We start from the raw sequence: 20,798 nt of genomic DNA, 5'->3' as shown, positions 1-20,798 counted from the left end.
ACATCTATACATCTAATATATAGTATATTGATAAAATGTTTGGGGGGGATTATTTAAAAAAAAATAAGCATTATGTTCCTCTATCATTCTTTTCTTTTTAGATATTTAAGATTTCACTGATCTTAGCAACTGTTAATGAGTTCCTTTTTTCAAATTGGTGTTAACTGTTCCTGGTGAGTATCTTTACTGTTTGATTCCCAGGAAGTGACATAAATGTCAACTAACAAAATAACATGATGCTTTACTGACAGGGAATTAAGGGGTTTGTGTCATCAATGTACATGAACCAGTACTGGGTGCATGAGTCATATGCAGCCGATGGAAAGACCAACAAACAAAGAGCAGGATGCAAAAAATAATAGGATGAGGCAGGGGAAAGATTTTAAAGTGATGAGGAAAGTGTACTCAGAACAGAGGCGTTGAAATAACAGAGAAGCCATGTCAGTGCTATGGGGGGGGAGAGGAGACAGTAAGGAAATGCCAAACTGAACCAGAATGGTAGGAGAGGTGTAAAGCAAAGGGTCTGAGAAGGAGTAAAAGGAAAGTCAAGGCAAAATGACCAAGTTAGTAAAGGGAGGGGCAACAAGACAGCTGCAGAGATGTATTAGGATATCTAAAGAATGAGAGGGGCTGGGGGGAAAAGGACCACCCTGAAGAAGAGGGAATGCTAGAGTCTGCCGTCCCCTCTCCATCAAAGATTTTTGGGAAGTGGTCTCCTCTCCTTCTCTCTAGTGCTGGTGTGCTAATGTGTCATTTTGCTTGCTCCATTTTAGATACTTCAGGGAAGTCCTTTGTTCTTAGCACGGAAATCTTGTTAGCAAGTGCTCACTTATTCCTGGGCTTCTGAAACATACTGCAGTCATCCTGTCCCTTATTGTTGATCAGCAGTGTGAGGTCTACTGCTGAGTGATTATTTTGTCATAGTTGACACTTAGCTCCTAATTGTCTTTTCTACACTTTCAAAAAGTTGAGGAATAGTAGTTGATAAAGGATTTTTATTTAATGCTGTATAACAATATTACAGATTACTTTTAATTAGGGTAGCTTGAAGTTAAGCTAATGATAATTTTTTCTCTTAAGGGTTCAATACAAATACGGCATCATATTTATGTTGCTTTAACAAAAAATAGAAAATTTCTGGGTTTAAATGGTGAAGGAAAACCATAAAAAACTCACAGTGATTGTGGGAACCAAGAAGGAAGTTTCTGGGGGGTTTGTTTGGGTTTCTTTTCTCTACCTCTTTGTTTTCAAAACAATAACCCTTCTGGAAGACACAGGCTATCCAGGGAAAGAAATGGGTCAGGTTGAGCTCAGCAGGGAGATGGTGAGCTGCACGGTCAGTTTGTTCCGTGGAGGGTGCTGCTGTGAATGTCCCTTTTGCCCGGTGTGAAAGTATCTGAACAGAAAGAACAAGCGATCATCCCTGATCGTGGTGCCTGTTGGAAGGAGGCATTGTGAGACCCTTTTCAACTGGAAGGACATTAAGGGCAAGAAACAGTGAGTTCAGAGGTATTTGAAGGGAAATGGAAAATATCAGAAATTTAATCAATTCTGATGTCTTTGATTTCTTGGGAGAGAGGAGAGGAAAAGAGCCCTCTTCTGTTTCAGTACTGAAATTGCTAAACCTCATTTTAAAGGAGCACAAGAAAAGAACAGGGTGTAGCAGCTCTGAAATCCATGTACTGAGCTTCATGAACTTACAAAGGTGCTTTTATACCTCATTTGATATAAGGCACGATCTACAGTATTTTAAAATAATCTGTGTCCAAGTTCAGCATGACAGGCACCCCCCCCCCCCTTTCTCACTTTCATCTGGTGTCACATATGACTTAGTGCAGAATAAAAGGATCAGGATTGTTTAATTCACCTCTTTGAAAATAACAACCATATACATCTCTATCATCTTTGAGTATTTTATTGTTGCTGGTTTTTATGCTGCTTCTCTGCTGCTTAGCACCAAGCAGCACACATTGTTAAGCATACCAAGGATAAATTCATTATGCTCTTAGCTCATCCTACTCCAAGGTATTTTACAACATGCAGTGTGTCAAAGAAGCCACCTGGAGTAATATTTTGCTTTCTCTCCTTGCCTCTTAAACTCCTTCCTGTCCACCCACTCACATCTCCCAGGTACCTTTTCCTTCAAGCAAACACTGACTTGGCTTTTTTTCTCAATTTTGATAATTGCCTGCAACATGTGTTAATTTTCAGTGACACTGGTCTATTTTGTTCTTTGCTTGGCATGTTTCAGCTAGCTCAACCTAACTGCAAAGAGTTGAGATTTATATATTTGATAGTAATGACTATTTTGCATCCTGAGAAAAGATAGAGGGAGGATGCAGGAAAATTCCTGTATAAACTGCTCGTAACTTGCCTTGGGGTTTTTTTCATGTTTAAAGTCAATCAGCCAAGGCCTAGAGTAGAGAGATTGTATAAGAATGAACCTACTTCACCCTCATATTTTCTTTCAGAATGTATATAGGTTTAATGCTCAGTTGTCTTTAGCACTAATGAATGGCTTTGATTTGTACCAGCCTAATCGTCATTATTGGCTTCAAGCTACTTTATGTTTTCTGGTGAACTGCTGTTAAATCAGATTTTGTTACTGTATCAACTCTTTTTTGTTTGCTTTTTTTTTCACCCATAAAGAAGGCTAAATTAGCAATAATAATTTCCTTTGCCTACAACCCTGAATGGGCATATATTGAAAAGTACAATGTAGTATTAAAAAAAAAAAATCCTGGAGATAAATGAATGGCAGAATAAATAATTTATGCTAATGAAATTACTGCAATTAGTAGTTCCACAATGACCCTTTTAAAAGCCACAGCTGTTAATGTCAGGAAGTGCTGTCACCGCTGACCTTATCATAAGAGAAAGTGACAAATTGAAAATGCAGGGAAGACCAATCCTCAAAGAGGTCTGTTCGGGAACGATTAGTGTTTTCTGAAAACCAGTGTGAATTACAACCAGCTGCTCTCTGGCTCGGCGTGGCTCCCATGCTGTGCCATTTTGTTAAGCTCGATAACAATAGTTATTTTGCCCCATTGAGACAAGTTGTCTCGGGCCACTTCCAGCTCCACCGGAACCCACTCCGTCCCTCACTGATTTACAAATGAAACTGTTGTTAGAGGGCTTTTCAGGGCTGCTGAGTAGAGACCTCTCATAAGGATCATGTGTAAGGAGGTTGTCTTTCACTGCGAAGAGAGGTACTGCAGGGTCCGTATGTGTCACAAACAATGAAAAAGGGAGAAAAGGGCTGAAACACATTTCAGTTGGAAGTTAAATGCTGCTCAAATCTGCATAAAATGTCTATTCCTGCTGACTAGCCTTGCTTTTACAAACAATTTTTTAAAAGATGAATTTATGCTACTTTGCTTCCACTAATGATGTTCTGGTTTTTCCTATTTGTAAAGCAATTTACCTCTGCTTTCCTTAAATGCAAATTATTCTTTATTTAGTTCTTGCTTTAATTTCTGTTTTTCTGATCATAGGTGAAATAAGTATTCTTCTAAACTAGCTCCGAAAAAGCACAAGAAAATAATGAGTTTTCTTACTGAGAAAAATGGCAAGTCTTACTGCATCAACCTGATTGAAATATTAATGATGTAGGCTTAAAACATTTGACTGCATCAACAGCCACTCACGAGCAATTTTCCCAAAGTTCCCTAAGCATTATTGACAATGCTTTGGTAAATTATGTGTGACTTTCCTAAGAGTTGGTGTAGCTCATTTAATTCATATTAATTGATTTTTAGGCTTCCCTTGATTAATTGAACTGGGTTCGTCTTGTACAGAATGCAATAAATAATCATTAAAATGAGGGAGATGTGACTCCACAAATTATAAAGTTTAAGTGTGCTAGAAGTCATAGAGGACAAAATGAAAGTTAGTTACAGTGATGAAGTTAAATGGGTTTTCTTAGAATTTCCCTTTTAATTTTGCATAGAGTACTCTTGCTTAGACACGTATGTGAATTTATTCTCATAATATATGTGGATAGCGTCCTTTAAAACAAACAAAAATTAATTCTGGGGATTTCTTATTTCTTGTTTATCCTGGGAAAGTATACTCTAATTCAAAGGACTGGAGTGGTATCTTGTATTTGCTAGTTCAGTTTTCAACAAATTTAGAAAAAGCACCTTTGAGTTTTGATCCTGAACCCCTCTTCTTGCTGTCAGAGGTGAATAAAGACAGGCATTTAACCTCTGCATTTTGATCAGAAGCACATGACTTAATGACCATCTGGAGCTGTTTTACATGTGCCTGGCCTGTTTTGATTTTTATATAGTTTGTGAAAAGAAATTTCCAGTCTCTGGCTGCATTTTGGTCCCTGTGATGAGAGAGAAACCCCACGTGGGGATGTGGGACCCAACACAGGACCACAGTAATGCTCTGGGGTCCCTTCTGCAGTGTGCTGAGATTTGCTTGGAGCTGGAGTTATAGCTGGTGGTTTCATGCCTGGGTGGCACATAGAGAAGGGGGTCCACTGTCAGAGTTTGGAGTGAATCTGAATTCCATGAAGTCATAGGTACTTTTCTGGTCAAATACCCCTTGAAGCTGATAGAAGGTCATTTTAGCACAGAAATGTTCCTGGTTTTTTGCCTTTTTTGGTATCTAGAGGCTCAGCTTCTGGAAGGACTCCACAGTGGTCTAAAGCCTACCTTCATTACAATTTGTTAGTCTATCTTTCAGAAGCACAGATAAGCAGGGATGGTACAACTTCAGAAATCTAAATTGTGGTGTCCTGTTCTGTTCAAACTGAAGTTAATGGCAAAAATGCACGTCACTCCAAATAGGAATTTGATGATATATCAAATGTGGGGGGACCAGTGTGATTAGAGCAACCACTCTACCGTATCTCTGTAACTGGTAGAGGATTTCTCTTAGGCAGGAGTTCCAGAGGTGAAGTAGAACATCCATAGAGTATTAACTCTGCATATAGCAGTATAGTGAACTGCTTTAATCTCTATTTCTAGTTTTTAGGAGCGTTTATCAAAAAATAATAAAGTATGTTGAAGCGCTGAGCTTCTGTGGAGATGAAGACTTGATAAATGCCAGTGCAAAATTAATTAATTTATATGCAAAACAGTAGGGGAACACTCATTTTGCTTTAATGTTTTTTACATGATGACAACATTATATTTAGGGTAGATTGAAGAGTTTTGTGAACGAGACATCCTTAGAAACATGTATGGATATACTTAACTCATATAGATATATTTAAGTTTGGAAGCATTTGTTTCTGTGTTTCCATTTGTTCTTTTTCCTTGGTTATGTACAGCCACTCATCCAGGACTCCATGGTTTATGGTGATTTCATGGCTTCTGCCCACACCAGTGTGAATGTGCTGAGTGCCAAGTACAATCACAACAAGAGGCAGTACAATTACACCACTCCAAATAGTCTTCTGGAGCAAATAATTCTTTATAATATCCTAGATGAAAAAAGCAAGAGGATGTCACAACACATGGAGCACTTGGCTGATAGCATGCAGAAGCTTTCTTAAGAAAGAAGGAAGGCAGTAACTTTCCAGGTAAACTGTGAAAGTCACAACTTTTTCTTTCATTCTTTATAAATAATCTTGATTTTATTGCAAACAAAACATGGTTGTTGCATCACCTTTTCATTATTTGTGGGTGGCATTTTTGTGTTTCTTTGAAACTACCTGATTTTTGAAACTGGGGTTTATGGTTTTTTCTTTGCATAGAAGCTCTTTGAGCTCTTTAGCTGCCTTTGGAAAGAGGGGACTATCCATTTAAGCAAAGACCAAGTCTGGAGGGAGGGGGAGTGTAGTGGGGCTACAGTAAAAGGGTGGGAGGGGAAGCAAGTGCCACAGTAAAAGCTAAACCGAGGGAGAGAGAAGAGGCAGCTCCGTACGCAGGGATTTTGTGGGTGGCCAGTGACCAGCTGAGGGGTAATGAAAGCAGGAGGAACACATGTGAAGCCTTTCCATCAGGTGTTGTCACCTCCTTGTGAGGCTAGTGCCACTTAGCCCCCAGTCAGTGCTTCTGCTTACAGTTCATTGGTGGGTGATCAGCCCACAAAGACAGAAAGGAGCGGAAACTGCTTGGAAGCCTTTACCCCATCCGACCCACGTATGTGTTCCATAATCCCTTTTGCATATTCTGAAGACAACCCATAATCCAGCGATTTCTTTATTAAAAACTAAAATTCTGTGTGCTTTTATGCAAATGAAATTCTCAGCTGCAGTCTTTGCATAACATTGCATCTTGATGCTGCTGTATGAGGCTAATAATGGGAGCTGGCTGGCTTATTCCCACTTTGTCAGCTGAAGACCTTAAAAAAATGGTCAACAGAAAAAGGATTTTAAAGTCTGTTTTCAATAAAGTAGCCCCTGCTAGTAAATTATTAAAATGCTCTTTTTCTCTGATTTCTGATTTGTTGATGGCCAAATGGTAATTGGACAATTTCATGTGCTGCATGCTGTGCTGGCTGACAGACCCACAGCTCCAGGCACTATCTAGCCAGGCACTTGAACACTGAGCCATTTTTACCCTGCACTCTGGAGCTTTATAGAAGAATATCAAATGAAGCATTGTTTAGTATTTTTCTTAAAGAAAAAGAATAAAGTTGGCTCAAACAAATTGAAAAATAAAGTGAGTGGAGAGATTTCTGATCTCTACAGTCATCTGTTAAAATTATATTATAGCTTTGTCAAATCAAAAAGTCACGTTTTGAAAAGGTAAAATTTGTAGGTTTTGTAAGATTTCAGGAGCCCAGCAAATCAGGAGAGCCCTCAAGACCTTCCATGTGATTGAAATTTAAGCCCTCTAATATTTGTCTTCCACTTTGTCTTATCACCCCTATCCAGATCAGATTAACAAGACCCCTCTGGTTAAAATATATCTTGAATAGCTGTCAGACAAAATGGTTGGTAGGTTAGCAGAAAAACAAAAAAAAAGCCCAAACCATGCCAAACCCAAAGTTATTTGAAGCAATTTCTTTATATGTGAAAAGATATTGTTGCTGGGTATTTTGATATGAGTTTCTCACCTGGCAGGCAATGAATTGCTATTTCAGCACGCTAACAGGTAGTTTTTGTTCAGCAGTCTCTGAGTGTGCCTTAACCTTTCAGCAAGGCTCTGCTGGAATCATCTGCTCAGAGTGAATACCGAGCATTTTCTATCACATCCTTCTGCCTTTACGTTGGCATCTTTGCTGGCTGCCACAGCTGTGCCTCTTTTGCACTGCTGAGACACCTGGTTGCAGCCACAACCTCAGCAGCAGGACAGACATCTGAACATCCCAGGCAAGCTGTGGAGTCTGTGGTGGGAGCACTCAGGCTGTCACTATTAAATTATTTATGTCAACAAAATTCTGCCAGGTACAAGTGGAAAAAAGATACAAAAAATGAAAAGACAATGCTTCTAGTTAGAGACCCACAAAACATGAATTTGGTTTTCAGTTCAGCTTTTGGGTCTCAGAACCATGCCTAATGACCTTAATAATGCATTACCTTTTGCCATGTAGGTAGAAGATCTAAAATCCGAGTTTGCTGCTCAAGAGGCAGAACTGCAACTGAAAAATCAAGATACTGAAGATTTGATTGCTAAGATAGGGTTTCAGACTGAGAAACTGAGCCAAGAAAAGGCCATTGCAAATGCAGAGGAGCTAAAGGTCAGTCTAATTCTCCTATTTACTGACATTGAGCTATATTTAGCACAAAATAAACCTTTTTAGGTGAACAGTTTTGAACAACTTCCTCTCCAGGGAGCATAAAGTCTAAAGAATTATTATACTTGCACATGTAACAGCATTTCACACCATGATTACCACTTGACCTTTCTTTACATTATGCCTTTTCCTAACCTTTTAGCTGTTTTAATGAGATGAAAGGACAAAAAATACTGAGCTCATTCAAGCATTAATGCATGTGGATCTTGAGAATCAGACCTATTTGTAATACAGTAAAGGTCAAAGAGTCATCTCTGGGCACTTCAGATTTCTAAAGGCTTTGAGGCTCTAGGTAAATTGAGCAACTCAATTGATACAGAAGTTCATTCCACCATCTTACAAGGTGCAAACCTTGAATCTTAAGATTATAATAGTATTCCTGATAATATATGTCTTCAGTGTTAAGTCTCCTTCTTTTTGCTTCAGCCTATCAGCATCAGTTATCAACATCTGTGTTGGAAACACAAAGGCTTACATGCTTTAGTGCTCACCACAGAATTAATAGAAATGCATAATTTCATCAGGAGTCAAAAATTTCCATCTACAGTTGCAAGCATGGCTTTTGAAATAAAGCACCAGCAGTATGGAATGCTGTAAATTGAAGGTCCTCTGCCTTCAAAGTCTGGAAGGCTCATTCAAGTCTGGCATTTTGCTAGAAAATCTCGTTTACCTTGTGTCATTTACCAATAGTGCAGAGAGAAGTTCTTAACTGACTCGTAATAGTTGATAATTCCTGATTTTGAGCTATGGAAACTTCAAGTTGCCAAGAATTCTGTAGTTTCCAGATATTGACCAACAGGGAAGACTTGTCCTGTCTAAACAATCAAAATGGTCTCTCATTTTCTTCTGGTTTTTTTTCTTAAACACTTACCATTAGATGATATTTAATACCTTTCTAATAACCTTGTGTCTGAACCTAATTTTATTAAGAGAAAAGTGATTTTTGGTACTGAGATAAATGAAGACATGATCAGGACCTTTATATTTCTCTTTATTATGGTTACTACAGACTTCAGCCTTTAGCTGATCCATATCTTATACAGGCCTTAAAAATGGTCATGAAGTTTCAAGTCCAAATAGTGCAATTAATTAAAGGTGCACAAATGGGATCCAACAGTTCAACATCCTACCAAACACTTTTCAGTGATGCTTTTCCTGTATTGGTTCCATATGCTTCTGATAAATTTGAATGTTCAAAATGCACCCTTAACACAATTTTAATTACTTCATTAAGCAGCTAGGTGAAACACATAGAGTGATTATTGTGAGATAATCACATCTTTGGGCCACTTTGTTTCAGGGATGAAGTTCAGCGCCTGACACTAATGATTACTGTACTCCACTGTCCATTGCTTTATTGCACTTCTGAAATGTTTTCATTGGAAATGAAAGTGTCATTTTGTGCTACATTAATCTAAAACTGTTTCATAAGGCCAATGATAGTTTCTAAACACTAATCTTCTATCATTTTTGTGTTACCAAAAAAAGCCCAGAAAATGAGAATACATCTTCAGCTAAGTAATTTGTAAAGACTCTTCCTAATTGATTAAAATATGTCACCCTTTAAAAAATTATTTTTGCTTTCCTCTTCTATAGATTTCAAACTGGAGCTTACAAGAGCTTTTTGAGTTTTACAACCTTAAGCGAGTAAATACCTTGGAGGTATTGACTTGGAGTGAAGTATTACTTAAGGAAGTTTAGGTGGAGAATGGAAATCACTTTAGATCAGACCTATTAGGAAAAGTGAGGTGAGACTGGATTCCACATAAATGTGGCAGGGCTACACACATGTGTAGTAATAAACAAGGGTTTTACCATGAACATGATGCTGGTAAGGTTTTAAAATAGTGGGCAGTAACACTGCTGTCATTTTTCTGGCCATTTTTGTGTTCTGAATGTTGTCAGCCAGAGCAGTTTATACATGAAGGTGCATATGCCATTGCCTTTTAAAATAGGACCTACCCCTTTAAAGAGAGAAAACGTGCAGAGTATGGTGTAGGTATATGTGTGATAGTGACACTACCTGAGGATTAGGAACAAAGATGGATCCAGACTGGCCAACTTTTTTTATTTACCGCCCTCAGCTGAAGTGCATTTTTTATTTGCTTGGAATAATTGAGCCACCCCACTCATGGTCTGATTGCTAAAGGCACACTGCTTCCATCTTTCCTAAAAGCCACCAAGAGCTCTATACTGAAAAAGTTATTGATGTGAAGAGGACTAAGCTTCTAGAGACAAGCATGAAAAACTCCTTCCCTTTGTAAGGGGTAGTAGATTTGAGAAATACTGTCCTAAGGCTTATCTGCAACCTGTTAAATTTTTTTCTCTCTTAAAAAACAATTATTCTGTCACATATTTTTGGAGCCGGCATCAGCAAGCAAAGAATAACTAAGCATTAGGAAAAAAAAGAGAGAGAAATATAATTAACTCATGTGACTTATAGTAGGTGTTTATTTTAATGGAAAATACCATGCCATATTAGAAGAACAATATACTGTAAATGTAATACTTGTTCATGAGGTTATGTCCTTAAAAACTTGAACAGAAGGAGCATGTGGCTGTTCTAAACTTTTCACTTGCAGTTAATTTCAGTAGCAGGGGTCTCAAATTGTGTCAGAGAAAATATAAACCACATCAAAACTGCATGTGTAAATGCATTATTTAATTTTTTAAATATACATTGCTAAGATGCAAACCAATAAACATTGGGAATTGTAATCATAAAAGATACATCACAAGAGATGGGGGACATATTTAACTTGATTAGTAACTTGTCCTTTATAATGTAATGCATATTGATTTTTAATATTTGTTATTTCCACAGACAGTATCTGTGGGTGTCCTATCTAATAAATGCGTACATGGAAAATGCTCCCAAGAATTGTAGAAACACGTTTTGTAAGGATATTAAATTCTTACAGAGGCTTGTTACTGCCAATGCAGAGTGCTTGATCCAAGTATTAACATCTTGATCACTGTAATATCGTCTTTCTCTGTAATTAAACTAGGTTTAAGCAAGACCTGACAGAAAATGAGCCTGTGAGATGAGCATGTGGTACAAGGATAAGGATGAACCAAGTATAACTGACTTTGGCCTCAGGCAATGTATCTTTAAAAGTGTGTGTGGTAATCTTGCAAACACACAACTGCTGATGATACAGAACGCCCCCGAGGGTTACTCTCCCAGATAAATTTGCCCCAATGAAATCATAATCCACTTTTAAACAGATAATTAAATAGTTGCATAAAGTTGTGGAGGCACTCAGATTTCATGTAAGACTGATGCTAGCTGATATAAAGTCACTGATCTAAGCCACTGTTAAGCCAAAGGAAGTGTCTTGGCAAAGCTGCTTGAACTGATGATTGTTTAATTTCCAAACCCAAAATTAAGTAAGTACAGTGTTCTCATATAGGATACTTCCATTTCTGCCATTCTGTCCCTTGTTGTGACCTGTGGTTTCAGACTTGGAACTGAGGAATAAAAAGAAGAAGGCAAATTTGGCAAAAGATGGAGGCTAGTTTGACAAATTTTAAATGCTTTCCTATACCTCAAAACTGGAGTGAATGCTTGACTATTTAAGGAAATCTTCAGTGCAAAACTGAACTAATCATTGGTTTCTTGGTATTTCCTCTTAGTATCTAAAAGGAAACCCTTTGAAGATGAAGAAGGGACAGTGAGGGGAAAAAGATCATGGTTCTCAAAATTTTCGCAAAAAGTCTTCAGTCTCTTATTAGCTCCAGATTTGAATTTTGAACCTAGATCATGAAATGCTTGCAGCTTATCTACTGCAATGGCTTAGGCTACGGAGCTCCTCCCAGTGTTCAGTAACTCCTCAGGAGTGACAGACTGCCCTAATATCACCCAGCTTTTTTGTACAGATACCTTATCTGGTCTCATATCCTGCATTACTAGATAACACCCCATCTCTCAGGCATGTCAGTCACACCACTCACTTTGGCATCATCTGCAAATTTGCTGAAGGTGAACTTGATCCCACTGTCTGTGTCACTGACTAAGGTATGAAACTGCTCTTTCTGTGGCTCCTCCCAGCCTCTCATGCACCCCCTGACCCCTCACCAGCATTACAGTACTAAAAGCAGAAAAGGCCTTGGCTCTGTGTAAGCCCTGCTCAGCAATAACAAAAACATCTCTGTGTCCTCAACCCTGTGTTCAGCACAAATCCAAAACACAGCCCTACACCAGCCACTGTGAAGAAAATTAACTCTACCCCAGCCAAAACCAGCACACTGTCACATAAAGGGAAAGGCCCCAAGGACCAAAGCTGGAAAACCTTTATAGGAAAGGTAATTGTCAAAGGGACATCAGATAATATCTGACATGAGAGAAGAAAATAATAGGTAAAAAAGAGAGTCAGAAAAAGAGAAACTAAGTCACAACTTCATTGTCTTGTATCTTGAATTTAGGGGGAGAAGGTATGACCCTGCATTGTTCTTTTCTGTGTACCTTTGTTGACAAACTCAAGCCAGTCTGAGCACCACTGGGGTTTATTGAATGCAAAAATAGGAGAAAATGAAAGGGAGAGCATCTCATTGTATTTATCTCATCTATCTCTAATTCCTCAAGCAAGACATAAATCACAAATTCTGTTTGTGACAGTGAATACTTCTGGCTTTTGGGGCAAATATTTTTGCTTTGTACTGAATCACGTGTTTAAACCAAATACCTAGTGCAGGGTTCCTGTTTTACATTTGAGATGAAAGTAGGATTTAGCTTCTGCTTCTCAAAAAATTGGACATTATATACACTGGAGCTTCTCACAGGTTGATGGCTCTTTGCAAGATTTAATCGACTATGATAAGGAGCATATTTCTCAGAATTGTCTGAAGGTTGCCAAGGAGCATTACTTGAAGGATCCAGACTTCAACCCAAATTATGTTCATACAAAATCCTTTGCAGCAGCTGGTCTCTGTGCCTGGGTCATCAATATAGTAAAATTCAGTGAGGTATGTAAATATCAGCTCTTGAACTAACTCTGATGTGGGAATTTCTGTTAATGAATTTTTTATTATTTCAGGAGGCTCAGCTAAGTGTTCTGGGGAGCATGTAACATCAACCAGAGATAAAGTGGGAAGTGTTCGGTTCTTAGCAGTATGTATGCATGTATTTATTTTTATTAGGAAGTGGTAAAAAAGATGTATCTGTCCAGGACTTTTCAATTGTCATTACAATGCAACAGTTGGCAAATATTCTCCAGATGTACATGTTTCACTTGAAACATTCATCCTGAGTCTGGCTGTCTGGAGTGTAAGACAGGGCTTATCACTTGTGATTCCCTCGAGCACCTGGCAGCAGGATTTCTCCATTCATCCTAGTATTACAGCATGCTCTTATTCAATTACAAAACAGTAAAAAACTTATCAATTTTAGATGAAATCTACTGAAGTGTAATGACTGCCTGATTTCCACCTGTATTCTAAAATCATGAAAGTGATACATGTAAATTAATTTTAGTTGGAGAGTAGATCCACTAAGATTGCATTCAGTTCTGCTAAAGATATCCTTCTATAACTATCATAAAATCTGCTGTAGTCAATAATGAAAGAAATCTTTGCCTGACTCATCTGAAGAAAGATGGGTCTAAAGCAAAGATATGTAGTGAAAGACTACTAGGATTATCTGAAAGTCTTTCATCAGGAGTCATTTGTAATTTTTTGTAATAAAGTGAGACCAATTTCTTCTCTAATGTACCAATGTGGTATGTCTTTTTCAAGGTGTATTGTGAGAGAGAACCAAAATGTTGTGTGCTGGCTCAGGCTAACATTGAATTCACAGCAGCTACAGAAAAAGTAGAAGCTATCAGGAAAAAGCTGCTTGTAAGTACTGCTTGATTAATAAGCTTTGTTCTCTAACACATTGAGCCCACTTAATTTAATTATTTTTTATTTATTTATTTATTTATTTATTTTAATGTGTTTTATTTCTATTGATTTTATTACTGTCTAATTCAAATATTAAAGGCATGATCTCTTTAGGGATTATCACCATTTTCCCCCGAAATGTTCTGAAGAACACTCCGCAGTTTGGGGGGGCAGCACATGAAGCTGTTTATCTGAAATGACTGAATTTCCTCAAAGCCATCTAGGCACATTATAACCAATAGATTAATAATTGAAATGCTGGTTGATAGAAGTAACTGGCTGTGAGTTTTACAAGGAGTATATGCTAAGTGTTTATATGAGTAATGGCCTACTGGAGTATAGCAATAATGGCCAGAGAGGGCTTTAGAAGCTCATTTGTGTTAATGTTTGTCATTAAACATATGGTAAAAACAACATCAAATCTCCTTTGATTTTTTGAAATACCCCCAAACACAGGTACAAGTGTGCACACATGCACATAGAAGAGCAAACTTTGATAAGTCTTTTACTGACGAGTGTCCTGTGAGTTAATGATATAACTGAAGACCACACTTGTCATTAAGTATCTATTGAACTTTTGAGAGGGATTATTTGTTGTTTCAGTATTCATTTAATGGAGCAACTGCAGCACAAAGCACTCTTGATACAAAGACATCTTATGGTATCTTGGGAGATGGTGAGTGGAAGGAGTTTCTGCTGCAAACTAATCACTCTCACTTAGCAAAGAAAGCTTCAAATGGTTCAAAAGCTATGACATTAATTAGGTTTAAAAGAGTTTGACTTGGCTTAAGACTTTTTTGTTGGTAATAGTTAGGTCTGAAATCTCACAATTTAAGACATCAAGCAATAAACAAAACTAAAATATCTGTAATGTGGGGATTATTCTCACTGTTTTCTCTTGAATTTATATTTTAAAAGAATGAGCAAGATTCATTTTTAATTGAAATTCTTGGAAGCCTGTGGGTTATGGTATTTCAGAATTTAATTTTTTATTTCAGAAATTTCCTGGTTTTCTTCCTGGTATTATAGTATCCACTTTTTTCTTGTTCTGAAGGAGATGCAGTTTTAATGGGTAAACAAAGATAGCTTTTATAATCTCACTTTCTCTTCTGACCCCCACCCCAAAAATCCCATCAGCTGCTACAGCAGGTATTTTTCTTCCATGTGAAACCACCTGAGCCTTACGACCTTGGAGTTGCCCATTCAGATCAAAATCTGCCCTAATGAAGCTTGTATCTGCACTAAAAGACAGCTTTAGGGAAGCATCACGGTTTTTTTATTTCACACATCTATACTGATGTATGTTTATTATGTACAAACATTTTCAGACAAAAATAGCCTTCTAGTGTTGTTTTGGGGTGATTTTATTTTTTTGCTTATTTTTGATACACAGCAATCCCCCCTGAAACTCATGGAGTCTTTTATTGTTTTAATGTGTTCCTCTAAAAGGAGCACTAATATATCTCACTTCCTTGCCTGACAGTATCTAAAATAACCTTTTCCTGGTTTAGGTGACCTTGCATTCAATCAGCTTCCAAATTTGAATCATCCTTTTTTTACATTTGTTTACTTCCCCTTTTTTAATATTTATTTACTTCTCCTTTCTTCTCCTCATGCGTTTTTGTGAGGGTTGTTAGCAGGAGTCTTTCTCTCAGCTATGCTTAGTTTCTAACAGGAAGAATCCTGTACCTCAGGCAAAGCTGCAATTCCTTTGCATTTGTCTGTTTCCTGTGTTAGGCCAACAGTTGTCATACTGCCATTTACTATGGATATTTTTACTAACCACTTTATAAAATCCATACTGCATATTCAACCAGGATTTCCTTTACATGGTGGGAGGATCCCATTAGAACTATTATTTTTATAAGTGATTCATACCCTAGCTGGTCCACTTGATGAACTTTTCTAAAGAACTGTAGCTGTAATTTTTAATTCTCTAGCAGTTATTACTCATAACAGTAATTAGCTCAGAGCTCATGGGGTAGTTGAATGGATAACTCTATAGTTGGTCAAATTCACTGTTGACAAATGCAAAATAATACATATTTGACCTTTTTATGAATACTTCTTGATTGCTATTTGTTTATTAGTAGCTTATGAAAGAAGACATGGGGTCTGATCTTGAAGAATTCAAAGAAAACTTTGAAGTTAGCCCTGTATTGAGCTGAGAGTAGGACTGGATTACCCCTAAAGATCCTTCTAAACTATACCATATTATGATTCCAAAAATAAACCAGAATTTTAGTTTATCCAGTAATGTTTTATGAGATGAACTTCATCTAAAGAATAAAAAGGAAATAACTGTCTATGCAGTGTGTATACTATATGTGCTAGGATGTATTTGTAACATTTAAGAGAGCAAGTGGTAATTGTTACCTAGTAAAAACTGCTGCACACATCACTAAGGAAAACTTGGTTTTGACTTGTTTCTTGTAACTGAGTTGTGACTTAGTCCAGAAATTTGAAGATGCCAAGAAGAGATTCAGTTTTAGTATATGAAAAACCTTAAAAAATGTATACACTTACATAATTCTTGTCTTAATCTACCATTTCCTTACTCAGTATTATTGGCAAAATTATTTTTTAAGACCAATTATTCCTCTTGGGAAATTCTGTATTTGCTTCTTGTGGTCCACATGCTGCCTTTGTCTCTCAGGAGGAATGCACAGTCACTATTTTTAGGTGCTCTACTATACAGCCTCAAATCATTTCACTTCAAAAGCTTCCGTTACAGTGCAATCCTTTGCACAGGCCAGTGCAAAATATTGTTCATTCAAATGTCTTGCAAATTCTAGATGGGAATAGGATTCTCATCTATTTTTCATCCTTTTTTCCATTTGGGAGGTGATTGAAGTTACTGATTTCCACAAACTGCTTTTGTACTGTTGGACTAACAATTATTTCTGTACCTGTTGTACTCATAGAACAGAAACCATGTAATCTCTTCTTAATGGAGAGGATTTAAAATGTTATTCAAAGAAAATATTTGAAAGTGATTGGAGTAACCTGGTTTTAATTATAAGTTTAATTTTATCTAACAACTCTGTGGCAGACTGGAAATTATCAAAATGTCTATAAGTAGTACATAACATTAAGACACATAAAAAAGATATTGATAGCTTCCCCAGGATTAGCAGCTAGAAGGAAAAAATAAAATTTCAAGCTGGCAGGCACCAGGACTTCAAAGAATCTATGAATCTTAGAAGGAAGTTTGTGCTCTCAGAACTATAACAAGATATAAAATGTTAATCCGAAAAGCTTCACCTACAGGAAATTCTATGGCTGAGAGATGCATTTCCTCTGATGGTTAGTGCCTGGTTTTCTACCTGTAAAATGTTAGAGGATGATGAGAGGCTGAGTTCATTAGACAAGTTCAGTATTCAGATGGAATGAAGTCTGCAGACTGGTGAGTACAAAACAGGATCCTTCCCTGTCTTTGCACTTTGCTCTCTGGGTTCATCATTTTTCTCCATTTAAACATGCACAACCTGGTCAACAGTGAATAAATTTCTCTGCAGATTTTCATCCCTATTCCATGATCCTGAACTGCACTGTTCAATGTTACATTTAAAATCAGCTCAGCTTCCTCTGATGGGAACTTGTATCAATCCATATGCTAAAGGACATGATGTGCAACATGCTGTTCATGGGGATGACTCCTATGTACAGCAGTAGCATTAACCAGGATTAGCTGATGAAAAGATGCAAATTCAGCATGAAACTCTAGCATTTTAGTGTCATCCATTTTTATAGTTCGAATAAAATGCTACAGACATATTCGCCAATTTTCTTTGACTTTTCTAGAGGGTTTTACATCCAGCAAAGTTTCAACAGTTCCATTTTTCCATCCCTGGTACTGCTTGATCTGCATAATTTATCATTCAGTATTTTGTAATGTGGACCCCTGCCCTATGCAGCTTGTTCCAGCTGGCTCACATCAGGCTTTTTAAAGGTAAGATTCGCCGTGTAAGGAAGTCTGCAAAATTAGTATAAAAGGAAGGTAAACTTGTATTTTTTTTCTGGGAAAAAAAAAATGAACCATGCAGGCACCTCTTAGCAGCAAGTACTTAGATTTTATTTACCTTAGCTGCTGATAACCCTGTGCACCCCATCAGCCTGTAGAAAGCTCTTAGTCCTTATCTGAGTTGTGTGAGTAAACAACTCAGAGTTGTGTCCATAAAAACAAGAATTCTTCTAATGTTAAAGGAAGGTCACTCTCTATATATGAATGTTTTTCTGTACCTCTCTCTCTGGGCTGTCGGCTGACTGTATCCAGTCTGCAGGATTGCCCCCTATTCTTCAGTTCATTTCTTGCCCTTTTCCCTTCCAGTCATTTATTTGCCTGTCTTTTTTCCATCTTCCTCTATCAATTTTCTGAAGAATAAACTTGAAGGCAGAGCATCAGAAGCTAGTGACCTCTGCTTCTGCATTCATGGATATTCTGTGCTCCCTGACTCATAATTCAGCTTCTTTCTCTTGGCAAAGAGAGAGAGGGAAGGAGAGCTGTCCATATTTTTCATACGGAAATTTTTGTGGCCAGCAATTCTGAGTGATGATAACCAGTGCCACTGCTAGTAATCAATAACACACCTTCACCAGGCAGCACAGTGAGACTGACCTCCTTTCACTTTTCATGGGCTCCAGAATATATCTTTAAATGAGAAATGGTGAGGGGATCGACTGCCCCCTCTGTCAGTTCGCAGATAACACCAAGCTGGGCAGGAGTATTGATCTGCTGGAGGGCAGGGAGGCTCTGCAGTGGGAGGTGGACAGGCTCTCCTCCCAACCAATAAGTGATAGGACAAGAGAAGATGGCCTCAGGCTGTGTCAGAAAATGATTAGATTGCATATTAGGAAAAATTTCTTCACCAAAAGAGTTGCCAGGTAGAGTCAGAATCCCTGAAGGTATTTCAAAGACGTGTGGATGTGGCATTCAGGGACATGGTTTAGTGGTGGGCTTGGCAGTCCTGGGTTAACAGCTGAACTCAATGATCTTAAAGGTAATTTCTGACCAAAAATATTCTATGGTCTATGGGAACATTGTAATAAATATTGTTACAGTAATCTTTTTTTGGATGGTAAATATACACAGGCTGGTACTAATACTAATATAGTATGTAATTTTAAACATTTAAAACATTCTGAAGATGATTAAAAAATACTCTGTGGATGGTGATGCCCACAAATCCTTTCTTGCATGTTAAATTTTTAATATCCCATCAAGTCCAACAATTACTATGTATTTACAGTAAATTGAATGAAAAGGCAGTTAGGAAATATGAAAAAGGATTGTTCTCAAGAAAAATTGTTTTATAGGTATTTTGAGTGGAAATAAATCAGATTTCTATCCTTCATGAGGCTAGTTATCTGCTAAAAATATTTGTGAAAATTATGATTTTACATTCATGTGCATATCACAACAACTATGCCTATAATATGAAAAGAAAAAGAAAAAAAGAGAAGTTTAGTAGTGCTAAGGCTAAAAAGTTGGGCCAAACTGATCCTTTTTGCAGAAGTGGTGCAAAAAAATCAATAAATGATTGTATTTATCATTACAATAATTGTTATTAATATATGAGAGAACTTAAAATATAGTCTGTGCCTAAAAAGGATTTTACAAGGGCACAGTCCAGCAGGCTTGCTACGGAGAGTAATGGCTCTCTGCTGTGATTTGTGGAACATAGTTTCCTGGCACTAGCTTCCTCAAAAACAAGTGTTTTTAAAATACATGATTTATCCTATAGAATTTAGGGTGCTGGGGTATAAAGTGCAATATGTAATTCTGCTGTTGCCAGACTTTATTTATGTTACATGCTATGAAAGGATGACAAAAGGGAATAGTGTGTTTTGTAGTGACAACTTTCCTATTCAGAAATCATAGGATAAGAACTGATGTGATAAAGGAGACTATTATGTATCAAAAAAATCAAATCCCACAGACATTGAGGCATTCCTTACTGTTTGTCTCTCTCATCTTTACTACCTGAGCCTTTGATGGATGAGTGCACTTGAACTTTAGTCAGCTCTATGTTATCATGCAGGGAAATTTGAGGTGTCTAGAAATAAGTCTCTCCTAAAAAAGGGTAGAGAACTGTTACTGGGCTTGTTCTTCTGATGCCTTGAATGCTAGACTGATGACATTTTACTTATAGCCCATCTCTGTTAGATGCCTTTATTGAGTATAAGCCCTCATTAGTCTCTCAATTTAAGATTCATCACCATAAAAAGTGGAATGACTGCCTCATTATCCCTAAAGAAATCAAGTCAACCTTCTTTATTAATCTATAAGATGCATCTTTCCCCCTTTGTCAATAAATTTCTTGTTTTTAATTTATAATTAATTTCTAAATTTCCTGGTTGTACACCACCAATTCAAGCATCAAACCTGACAGAAGAGATCCAAATCTCTGATCCTGCAAAACCAGCAAAAATAGCTTTTGTGGAGGTATGCACACCTTGCTCCTGCTGCTGTTCTTTCATGAAACCTGAAATAGGAAAATTTTGCCCTCAAGAGGATCTCACTGTTGTTGGCTCTGTAAGTTACTCTAGAGAAACAAATCACTTTGAGGCAATTTGTTTTGAGTCATGTGCAGTATGAAACCCCTGAAAGCACAGCCAGGGATGTTGCTGCCTTCTGAGCAGAGTGCAGAGAAGTGTGGTTGAAGGTGCAGATCAGCGTGCAGAAGACCTGCATGTGTTCTGCCACTAGCCATAATGTCTGCCCATGAGCAAATTGCTGAATCATTTTGTGTCTCCAGGCTCATATGCAAACTGAAAATAACAATTCTGTCTTGCATTTTTTTGACCAAAAGTGTTGTTAGTAAATGTACTTATGTTGGTCCAGGAGCTGCAGGAAAAAACCACAGAATATAGCAAAACATTTCCTCTGAAGTTTGTGTCCCTCAAAGTTAAAGGTACCGTCTACAATTATTGTCATTAAAATATATTATTTAAAAGAAAAAATAATAATACTTTTAAAAAACAAGCAAAGCCTCCAAACAACAAACCTTAGCCACACTATTTACGCATCCCTTTTCTGCATAAGCTCACATCTTCACTTGAGAAAGCAGTTGAAGAAACAGTCCTATGTCAAGATGATGTCAACAGAATAAACAAAATTACTTGGTTGAGTGACCTGAGGTAAGAAGATTTTGCCTGAATGTTCATCCTAGTGTGAGTTTTTATATACAAGATGACACTTATTAGAAATCATTTAGATT

The 20,798-nt window shown here is 37.4% G+C and overlaps 1 protein-coding gene across 1 annotated transcript in view; it reads left to right on the top strand.

Annotated features, from left to right (window-relative positions):
* Positions 1-20,798, top strand: part of DNAH11 (dynein axonemal heavy chain 11) — a 101,683-nt gene that overhangs the window by 37,323 nt on the left and 43,562 nt on the right. Inside the window, 5 exon segments of the mRNA XM_042044477.1 lie at positions 7,495-7,641; positions 9,295-9,360; positions 11,893-12,003; positions 12,481-12,663; positions 13,432-13,533. Of these exon segments, the coding sequence (XP_041900411.1) occupies positions 7,495-7,641; positions 9,295-9,360; positions 11,893-12,003; positions 12,481-12,663; positions 13,432-13,533 (609 nt within the window).

This window comes from Corvus kubaryi, unplaced genomic scaffold (genome assembly GCF_017639235.1).
Source record: "Corvus kubaryi isolate FWS band 111438036 unplaced genomic scaffold, C.kubaryi_AGA036_p1.0 37398, whole genome shotgun sequence".
Lineage (NCBI taxonomy): Eukaryota > Metazoa > Chordata > Aves > Passeriformes > Corvidae > Corvus > Corvus kubaryi.
Note: the sequence above shows the minus strand (reverse complement) of the source record. Positions and strands in the feature narration are given on the sequence as shown.